Raw genomic sequence first — 11,687 nt, 5'->3', positions numbered from 1 at the left:
TCCTACTGAAAAGTTATCCCCGAGATAACATATCCGCCACAATGTTATCTTTCCCTTTAATGTGTTTGATTTCTAAATTAAAATTTTGTAGGTACAGACACCAGCGGAGCAGTCGCTGGTTCTTCAACCCGAGTTTGCTTACGAAAGTTAGTGGGTTATGGTCTGTATACACTACCAAAGGGGAGGAACTCACGTATACATCAAAATGTTGCAGTGACAGCACTAACCCTAGGGCTTCTTTTTCAATAGTTGAATAATTTCTTTGATGAGCATTTAATTTTTTTGAAAAATACCCGACTGGATGTTCTAGGCCTTCCTTGTCTTCTTGCATGAGGACAGACCCAACGCCACAATCGCTAGCGTCAACTGCCAGTTTAAAAGGCTTTCCAAAGTTTGGCGCCATTAGGACAGGTGAGTTTGACAATATGTATTTAATCTCCTGGAATGATTGTTCACACTCCACCTTCCATTCGAACTTTATGTTCTTTCTGAGTAGATTGGTGAGTGGCTCGGCAATGGTGGAGAGATTTTTACAAAATTTTCTGTAATACCCCGCCATTCCCAGAAACCTCCTCAACTGTTTTCTGTCGGTGGGCGGGGGAAACCCAACAATAGCCTCCACCTTTGTCCCGACAGGTCTAACCTTCCCGTTCCCCACCTCATGCCCTAGATATGTGAGGGTGGCATGACAAAATTCACTCTTCTGTAAATTTACAGTTAGGTTAGCCGAGGCTAACTTGGTAAACAATTGGTACAACTGGTTAATGTGTTCCTGAAAAGTTTGACTATAGATAACAACATCATCTATATACGCGTCACAATTATCTATCTTAGCAATTACTGAGTTGATCATGCGTTGGAAAGTGCTAGGGGCATTCTTCAAACCAAAGGGCATACGCTTGTACTGATAAAGGCCATCTGGGGTGACAAAGGCAGAAATTTCTTTCGCCCTTTGGGTCAGGGGTACCTGCCAGTATCCAGACAGAAGGTCCATTTTTGTTATGAACCTTGCCTGTCCAACTTTGTCAATTACATCATCTATACGGGGGAGGGGAAAGGAATCAGCCCTTGTTAAGGAATTAACCTTTCTAAAATCGGTACAAAACCGATAGGTCTTATCCCCTTTAGGGACGAGAAGACATGGGGCACTCCAGCTACTTTGACTGGGTTCAATTATGTCATTCTCCAGCATGTATTTGACCTCATTTCTAATGAGTGCCAACTTTTCAGGGTTAACCCGATAAGGGTGTTGTTTAACCGGAGTAGCATTACCAACATCAATATCATGGCTAATTAAATTAGTTTCTCCAGGGACATCTGGAAACACATGAGAGAAATCAAAAATAAGATTGCCCATGATGGTTCGCTGATCTTCGGTCAAGTGAGACAGTTTATCATTGAGATTCGATAAAATCTCTGAGTTATGCAACTTTATGTGTCCTGACTCGTCTTGATCGATTTCATCGACCCCACCATGGTCCTCTTTTACAACAACATTCACCACCTCTGTTGGGGCGGCTGGAGGAGTCCTACTATAAAATCTTTTAATAGAGTTAATATGACACAACCTTTTTGTTTTCTTGCGACCAGGAGTGTTAATCATATAATTCACTTCACCCACTTTAGAATCTACCGTATATGGACCGAAAAACTTGGCCCTGAGTGGTTGGCCAGGGACAGGAAGAAACGCTAGGACCTGGTCGCCAGGTTGGAAGCTGCGAGCCTTAGTCTTTCGATCGAACTTATTCTTCATCGTTCTTTGAGCATGGGTTAAGTTAACCCTTGCCAACTCCCAGATAGCACTCAGTTTCTCTTTGAATTTTGAAATGTCCAAGTTCTGTGGCACCGCTTCACTGGAACTAGTCCACTTTTCTTTCAGTAACTTTAAAGGGCCGCGAACAGTGCGACCGAACACAAGTTCGTACGGTGAATATCCGAGGGAATCTTGGACTGCTTCTCGAGCTGCGAACAGGAGCAAGGGTACGCCCTCATCCCAATCAGCGTGGTCCACACAGTAGGTGCGCATCATAGTCTTTAGCGTTTGATGAAAACGCTCGAGTGCGCCCTGAGACTGAGGGTGGTACGCGGTACTCTTAACGTGGTTAATGCCAAATGAACGCATAGCTTTCTGGAATTCCCTGCTGGTGAAGTTGGTGCCTTGGTCTGATTGTATCACCTGTGGGAAACCGAAGGTAGTGAAAAACTTGGTAAGAGCTTTTATAATGTTCTTGGCTTTAATATTCCTCAAAGGAATAGCTTCTGGGAACCTAGTAGAGGCACACATCATGGTGACTAGGTACTCGTTTCCGGCTTTTGTCTTAGGTAAAGGCCCTACACAGTCGATGAGAACTGTGGTGAAAGGCTCGCCAAAAGCTGGGATAGGACACAGTGGAGCTTCAGGGATAACCTGATTAGGTTTACCGACGCGTTGGCAAACTTCACATGTCTTACAATACTCCGTTACCTCTCTCTTCATTCCCGGCCAGAAGAAATGTTCTCTAAGTCTTGACAATGTCTTTCTTACACCTAGATGACCCGACAGGGGTGAGTCGTGGGCAATGTACATCAGGTCAAGCCGATATATTCTGGGTACCACGACTTGGTTGCGGTCATGCCCGGCAACCTCACCAGAGGCGTTGTCTGGGCGATATCGTCGGTAGAGGATGTGATCATGCTGGTAGAAACAGTTCCCCTGTCTCTCGGCCTCAGCTTGAGGTAAGGCCTCGTTTTGCAGTTCAGTTATTTCCGAATCGTTCTGTTGCGCCTGCACGAAATCGTCAAATGAGACTCTCAAGGGAGAGAGAGTGTCACGAATTTGATCACGAGGGAGAGAGAGATCAGTGACTCTATCGAAGAAGGTTGAACTTAAATTCACTGCCTCATCCTCGCTCGTCACTTCCAGCGGTGACTCTCTTTTCTTAGCTCCCGCACGAGTTAACACACCTGAAGGGTACTGTTTGTGGGTGTTATCGCTGGTGGACTGGGTGAGCGGATGTTCACCATAAAAACAATCTGGAAACACCTTGTGTCCCGCAAGATCATTCCCCAGGAGTAATCCAATCCCTGGCAGGGGTAAGTGCGGCCTCACTCCAACAACGACATCACCTGTAACTAGACCTGAGTCTAGCCGTATGGTGTGGAGAGGGGCGCTCACTTGGTTTGACTCGATGCCCTGTAGGATAGCGTTGTCACCAGTAAACGAATTACCAGCAAGGATTCCCTCCCGTAGCAAGGTCAAGGAGGCACCGGTGTCGCGAAGAATTTTTATGGGTCGTGGAGGCGATGCATCTCCGGGTATTGACACATACCCGTCGAAGATGAAAGGCTGGAACCTCTGCAATGTTTCGACTGATATTGCCTCACGGCTTGTGATACCATCACCGGCCACACCAACATGAGCATTCACAGCTTTGTGGATGGGCTTAGGGGCAGGCTCGACGCTTGTCATTTCTTGAGTGTCCTCTGGGTTTGGGATGCACCCCTCAGAATTGTGCAGATCTACCGGCTGGCTAATTTGTTCAATACAGCCATAACCTCGGGTGGTATCTAGATCCCGATCCAGGTGATCCCTCGATTGTTGTAGACAAGATGTTGGGTACACCCTATTATCCTTCACGCGTTTACTGCATTGTCTAGCCAAATGCCCTTTTGCTTGGCAGTAGTAGCAGATAACATCAACTTCATGTGATTCAGATTTGACTGGCTGCTGCACCCTCGATTGTTGTAGACAAGATGTTGGGTACACCCTATTATCCTTCACGCGTTTACTGCATTGTCTAGCCAAATGCCCTTTTGCTTGGCAGTAGTAGCAGATAACATCAACTTTATGTGATTCAGATTTGACTGGCTGCTGCACTGAAGATTGGCCTGGGAAGTTGCCTGCTCTAGATTTGACTGGCTGCTGGACTGAAGATTGGCCTGGGAAATTGCCTGCTCTACCCAGGGCTGGTCTATGAGAACCTTTCTGTATTGGTGTCTCATAGTAATCCCTGTGGTTCAGCGTGTAGTTATCAGCCATCTCGGCCGCCTGACGAGTTGACTTGACCCCGTTGTCTTGCAGCTGAACTCGTATTCTACCTGGAAGGCAGTTTTTTAACTCTTCGAGTAGGAATAAGGAGCAAACGTCTTCAAAGGTAGTTACATTTTCAGCAGTCAACCACCTGTATAGAAGCTTTTCTTTGTTGTAGAGGAACTCAACGTGAGTTTCCCCTGGAGCTTTCTTTAGGCTCCTAAACTGGCTTCTGTAAGCTTCTGGTGTCAGTTCGTAAGCTCTCAGTATAGCTTCTTTAACAAGCTGGTAGTTGGACTGAATGTCAGGGCTAAGGGATGTAAAAACATCCGCAGCTTTTCCAGTTAACACAGGACTAAGTAGTGTAGTATATTTGTCTAAGGGCCAATCATAACTCCTACCTGCGAACTCGAATGATTTGAAAAACCTAACTAAATCCTCTTCACTAAACTTCGGAACACTAGACTGTAAGGAAGTGAGTTTTATAGGAGGAGATGTAGAGGCGAAAGATTGCAGCTCTAATTCCCTAAGCCTAATTTCCTTTTCGGAAGCTCTCTTTTCCCTCTCCATTTTCTCTTTACTCTCTATCTCAAGTTTCTTTATTTTAACAGCTTCAGAGGTAGAATCACTCTGTTCAATGGTGTCCAGACACTCCTCTTCTAACAACCCAAGGTTCACTAGCTCTACCACAATCTCGTCACGCACTGCCCGATTTTTAGATGAAGCTTTAAAAGACATATTTAACTTGCGCACGATGGCCACTAATTCTACGCGTTTACAATTATCTAACACCTCCAATGTTGGACGCTCTAAAAAATTCATTATATCCATTGTTAAGGTTAAACGGTGGCGGTTAACTAAAAAAACAAAACTAAATGGCTTACTCTCACAGCTACAAGTACAATTAAAACACTAAAAGTAGGGCTATCACCTTTGACACTTCAAATAGGTAGACACCAGCTATACTGGGCCAACCAAACTAAGATATCCAGCTACACTGGATTACAAACGATTTACTCACGTATACTGGGAATTGACCCTCCAGCTATACTGAGCAAACCAAACAAAAATTACGAATTTATTCACGTACCTGGGAATGACCCTCCAGCTGTACTGAACAAACCCGTACACTCCAGTTCAACTGGACCACACAAAAAACATTCAAGTATACTGGGCATTAATCCCTCCAGCTATACTGAATAAAAATAAAGATTCCAGCTCTACTGGACCAACATAAAAATCAAGAAAAATAAACTCAGTGTCAATACAAAGGTGATAAGCTCGCTACTTACTCAATGTTTGGAAAACTCTCCTGATTCCGTGAGCAACTTTATTGTCACTACTTCTAAAACTTAAAACTAAAACACAAGCTCGTGAGCCCCCAACTGAAAATGGCATCAAAAGAAACTATTCAACTCGTTGTCTGTCCAATCCCAGACGCTAGCCGCCAATTGTTACGCCCCGAGCTACCTAGACCTTTCGATCTAGGAGGGGAGGTAGACAAGAACACACGTCAAAACTAATGAACACCTTTAATACTTGCTCAAGTTTAATTCTTACATCAAAGATACAACATGTAAAAGTAACCGCCACCAAAATACAACACGAAAATCCTACCACCTAGCCTTATCTAAACTATATACAACTACACGTCCTAACTGGTGTGCTGCTATGCCCTGACTGACTGGTCTCACCAATCGCCCTCCTAATATTCTCCAGTCGTCCCTGACTAGTGTGGGAAACCTAGTTAATCGAGCCTGACCCCCCCAGGTCAGGTCAAGTCAGGACATGACCGTCCCCACGGTTTCGTCCGTCCAGAAAAGCTTTCCCAGCCATAAATCACGGGCTGTTGGTCGTTACCAGCCGAGTCCCCAAGACACCAGGTATGCGCCGCCCACAGCGTAAGACCCAATCCGCGTGGGGGCCGAAACGACCCAAAGATTCCCACGGCCAGCACTGGTCAGCCTCTGACCACCGCCAGGTTGATGGATGAGCGTGGGGTCGCTACCCCAACATACGGGTCAGCCCAGGACAAACCCCAGGTGGCCGTAACAATATCAACAAATAAATTAAAGTTCTTAGATATAGTTAATTATCTAGCACCGGGGTTTAGCTATAGTAAATACCTCGCCGCATATAATGTTAAAGAGACCAAGGGATTTTTTCCGTACGAATATGTCAAAAATTTAGCCGTCTTAGATGAAACGTCTTTACCTCCGCATTCGGCCTTTTTTTCATCATTAAAAAATTGTAACATTTCAGACGAGGAGTACGCGACGTGTAGGCAAATTTGGGTAGAGAAGGGGATGCAAACGTTTAAAGATTATCTTATTTGGTATAACAATATCGATGTAAAACCGTTTATCGAAGCGCTCGAGCAGCAAACTAATTTTTACAAAAATTTAGGGGTTGATATTTTTAAAGACGCGATTTCTGTCCCGGGGGTAACCTTAAAATACTTATTCAAAACACTACCCAAAAACGTTTCTTTTTCTTTGTGTTCCGAGCGCGAATCAGAGTTACATAAAACAATCCGAAATAATATCGTAGGGGGCCCCTCCATTATTTTTCATAGACATCACGAAAAGGGTGAAACGTTCATTAGGGGGAATAGTAAAAAGGTGGTACAGGCAATTAAGGGGTACGACGCGAACGCGCTTTATTTATGGTCTTTAATGCAAAAAATGCCGACGGGATTTCCGATTATTAGAAATAGTGAGGAGGGGTTTAGACCGCGTAAAGCGAATCATTATGGGGAACAGGCCTTTCAGTGGTTATCGTGGGTTTCAAAAACACAAGGGGTAACTTTAAAAACCGCGTTTAACGGGGGCGAAGTTAGCTTAGGATCCCGCCATATAAGAGTAGACGGGTGGGACGCGAACACTCGAACCGTTTATCAGTTCCATGGCTGTCTCTTTCATGGACACCCTGACTGCCCTTTAACTAAAGACAGAACAGTAAATCCTATTAGTAACAGACCCTTGACTGAGTTATTTAAAAAGACAAACGAAATTACGAAGTACCTTACAGATACTGTTGACGTTAAAGTCGTAGAAATGTGGGAATGTGAGTGGGGGAACCAGAAAAAAATGAACCCAACTATTAAAGACTATTTAAACTCTATTGACAAATCGCAAAAGACACCGACACCGACCTATGGTAAGAAATGGCCCCTGACTGAAAAACAGATCATCGATTCTGTTTTAGACGACTCGTGTTTTGGACTGATAGAATGCGACATTAAAGTACCGGATAGTTTAAGAGAACATTTTAGTGAGATGACACCAATTTTTAAAAATACGGACGTTACGCGCGACGACATCGGACCTTTTATGAGACAATACGCGATCGATAACAACTTATTAACTAGCGGTAGACGAACTTTAATCGGTAGCTTTACAGGGGAGAAAATTTTATTAGCAACCCCCCTTTTAAAGTGGTATTTAAGTCATGGGTTGGTGGTAACTAAAATTTATCAAGTAGTTGAATATAATCCGGTTGCATGTTTTAAGACATTTGGGGATACAGTTTCAGACGCGCGAAGAAAGGGGGACATAGACGACAAATACACAATAACTAGTGAAACAATGAAATTGTTGGAAACGCGGCATACGGTAAAACTTTGACGGATAAAACACGACATGCGGACATGACCTACTGTAGGGCTAGGGATATAGGGGATTGTATTAATAATCCGCGCTTTAAAAAAATGACAAAACTTACCGACGATGTTTACGAAGTAATACGTTAAAAAAGAAGATAGTTTGGGATCTCCCTCTTCAGATAGGCTTTTTTGTTTATCAGTACGCAAAACTTAGAATGTTAGAATTTTATTATGACTTTATAGACAAATATATAGATAGAACCGACTTTCAGCTATGTGAGATGGACACGGACAGTTTATACTTAGCCTTAAGTACCGATGACTTGTTAAAAGCCGTAAGACCGGGACTAGAACACGCGTTTTTTGACATTTACGATAAATGGTTCCCCTCAGAAGTATGTGACTCACATAGACCACAATTTATAAGCGGCAAAGGCACGGTAGATAGTCATTGTCTGGGGTGTAGGGCTAGGAAAATTTATGAAAAAAGAACACCGGGGTTGTTTAAATTAGAATATGAAGGGGATGGGATGGTATCTTTATGTAGTAAGACGTACCACTGTTTTGGCGAGTATAATAAAACATCAACCAAAGGATTATCTAAAAATCACAACACATTAGGCAAAGAATCTTTCATGCAGGTCCTCACAACAAAGGAACCAAGTGGTGGGACAAACACAGGGTTCAGGGCATACAACACTGGGATATATACTTACACCCAACACAGAAACTCACTTTCTTACTTTTACATTAAAAGACGAGTAGACGCAGACAATGTGACAACATCTCCCCTAGACATATAAGACCTTTTAGTTTAGCAACCGTGACATTAACGAGACTTTACTGTAAATATGTAAATAAGACAGAACCATGACGGTATGCTGATGGGGTTGTATTTATTCAATAAAAACTTATGATATAAACGGTCTTTTTTAAATTTTTGATGTGAGTTATTGTTTTGTTACTTGTCCCTGAAAGTTAGGTAACTCGGTATCCTGTATAAGATGTATGACTGGAATCAAAATGAACCATTTAAAATACTGGATCTGAGTTGGAAACACCCCTTTACGGTTCTGATCAGTAGCCCACCCAGGCGTAGTAAAACAGTATTCAGGGAATACTATAAACACCGCAGTATAAGAACCCTATACCATGTCCGGTGAATGTTTTTGTCTTCAGTGCTGTGGATGGGATTCCACTGAGAGCACGGGAATGTTGGAGCAAATGGAATCTGGTCTTGATATTGGACCAGATGAAGTGAGATTGTATCCTGTACAGATGATCAGTAGCTTTCATCAGACTAATCAAGGGGAGATGAATCTAGGTTATGAGAGAGTGTTTGTACAGCGACCGATAGGTGGAACCTTTATTGAACCCCTTGATGAGACACCACCACCACCATCCAACCCAGCTTCCGACAGGGACAGTGACTTCAGGTTCCCTGATGAGGAAGAAAGGTTGCAAACATTTTCGGGGTGTTGGTCCGACGTCTACCCTGTGGATCCTGTCAGTTTGGCTAAAAATGGTTTTATCTTCATTGGACCTGGTGACCTTGTCAAGTGTGTTTTCTGTTTGAATACGTTGAGGGATTGGGAAACGGGGGATGTGGTAGAAGAAGAACATCGACGCCATTATCCAGACTGTCCTTTTGTACGGGATGCACATTCACACACACACACACACACACACACATACACACACTCACAGGAGTTGTTTTAAGTAAATAAAATTTTTATCTACATTTAAATGATCTTTTGTGCTTTATTGTAATAGCTGATTAAAAGGTGTGACAACTTTCCCATCCAACTTTGAAGTCCTACGCGGTCAAAACATCGGTGTCTGTTATACACCGCAAACCAAACTTTTTTTCAGTCAAACCAAAAAGCTCTCACACTCAGACACACACACACACACACACACACATACACAAAACGAACTTGTAAAGACAAATAATATTGCCTCGTTGAAAACTTCACCGACTCTAGTATAAACCATCCATCAACCCCTTCCAAAACATACATGTAACAACTTTGAAACCTACCTAGGTAAAAACCTCACCGACCCTAGTATACATTCTACCCACAACAATTCCAAGAACATGTATGTACCAACATGTCTCGGTGTTAACAAAACTCCCCCGACTCTAGTGTAAACTCTACCCCTAACAATTCCTGAACATACATGTGACAACTTTGAAACACGCCTCGGTGAAAACTTCACCGACCCTAGTATAAACTCTACACCAACCCCTTCCAAAACATCCGTGTACCAACTTTGTAACCTGCCTCGGTGAAAACAAAATCCTTCCCACTCTAGTATGGATTCGGCCCCTAACACTTCCAAAACATGCCTGTATCAACTTTGTAACCTGCCTCGGTGAAAACTTCACCGACCCTAGTTAGAAAACCTACCAACTCCAAAGCATGCATGTAACAACTTTGAACCAAGCCATGGTGAAACCAAAACCATACCACCCTAGTATAAACTCTACACTTAGCAATTCCTAAACATGCATGGTCCGAGTTCAAAACCAACCTCGGTGAAAACTTCACCGACCCTCGTATAAACTCTACACCAACCAACAACAAAACATGGATATACCAACTACATACAACACACCGCTTGACCCGGGTCGATCAATACTATTTCTTTACTCGATGAAAAACCTATGATACTGTCCGTATAACTGTTAGTGAAAAGCACGGGACCCAACCGGGGGGAAAAAATCAATTAAAGTGGTAACAGATGTTCCCACACTTAACGCGGAGAGACACTTAATGTACGTCGTTAATCATCATGACCTATCAAACCGAGCGGGGAAAAACCCACGATGCATGACCAAATTAATTAGGCGGACCATCATTTGATGGCCCGTGGGTGGAATCAATATTAACGCGCCCGTTGTCCAGTGTTTGACAAAAACAAAGGATTGCGGATCGCTAAGTAACAGATGTGGTTAAATGGATGTTCTATTTTCGGTAACCGTTCGTTGTGTTGCTGAATGGTCCCTATACAAAGTCCACACTAGTGTTAGTCTTTTATTTAAAACATACATACAAGCAAATAAACAAACCAACAAATTAAACAACAAAGAAAAGAAATATATTAAATAAACAAATAAACAAAGTAATTAAAATCAAATTACGTAACTAGTTAATAATAATTTAACTAATTATAAAATAAAATTTAAAATTTAAAAATTTAAAAAATTAAAATCCAATTACGTAACTACTCAATAAAAAATTAATTAAAAAGTAAACAAATAATCAAATTACGTAACTCGTTAATAAAAAATTACACAATATAAACAAAGTAATTAAACAACAAGTAAACAAACAAATTAAACAAAATAAAAATACAAACAAATAATCAAATTACGTAACTCGTTAATAAAAATTAATTAAAAATTTAAAAACTCATTAAAACTACGTAACTAGGTCAATGATTACGTAACTAGGTCAATGATTACGTCATAATGTTACTAATTACGTCACAAGGTCACCGGTGGTGACCTACTGACCTACTCCCCCACCTGCTCACCCACCCTAGGGTGGGTGAGTATTTTACTATATCTCATTGTACCAGGCTGCGCCGCCTGCTCACCCACCCTCACCCAGTTGGGGGAGTATTTTACTATATGTCGGTGTCCCTCCACCTCCCCCAGGGAGTATTTTACTATATCTCGTTGTACCAGGCTGCGGCAGGCTGCGCCTGGTGGTGGGAGTATTTTACTATATGTCATTGTACCAGGCTGGGGGAGTATTTTCCTATATATTCTTTGTTCCACCTCCACCTCCACCTCCTGCTCCACCACCCAAAATCGGTCCAAAAGGGACCTAATATACTACTTTAAAATCTTTTTAAGCATTGTGAGCATTTTTAAAGTCTAGGTTCCATACATACAAAATTTGAGCTTTAAGACATCCCAGATGGGAGGTGCGGCGGTAGGGGGGGGGGGTATGCCAGTCTTTAAGATATTATGAGTATTACCTTTAAGTAATCCCAAATACCTGAGATTATGTCAATGTATACTGGGCACTGTCTCATGTTAGACACAGGCAAAATGGTCAGTTA

The 11,687-nt window shown here is 42.4% G+C and overlaps 1 protein-coding gene across 1 annotated transcript; it reads left to right on the top strand.

Annotated features, from left to right (window-relative positions):
• The first annotated feature begins 8,765 nt into the window (after positions 1-8,765).
• Positions 8,766-9,425, top strand: LOC131941588 (baculoviral IAP repeat-containing protein 3-like). The gene is made up of 2 exons (XM_059300904.1): positions 8,766-9,263; positions 9,387-9,425. Exons 1-2 carry the CDS (start codon positions 8,766-8,768, stop codon positions 9,423-9,425), a joined length of 537 nt encoding a protein of 178 aa, XP_059156887.1.
• Positions 9,426-11,687: the final 2,262 nt, after the last annotated feature.

Source organism: Physella acuta, unplaced genomic scaffold (assembly GCF_028476545.2).
Source record: "Physella acuta isolate Inbredline_101_S28 unplaced genomic scaffold, ASM2847654v3 ptg000366l, whole genome shotgun sequence".
Lineage (NCBI taxonomy): Eukaryota > Metazoa > Mollusca > Gastropoda > Physidae > Physella > Physella acuta.
Note: the sequence above shows the minus strand (reverse complement) of the source record. Positions and strands in the feature narration are given on the sequence as shown.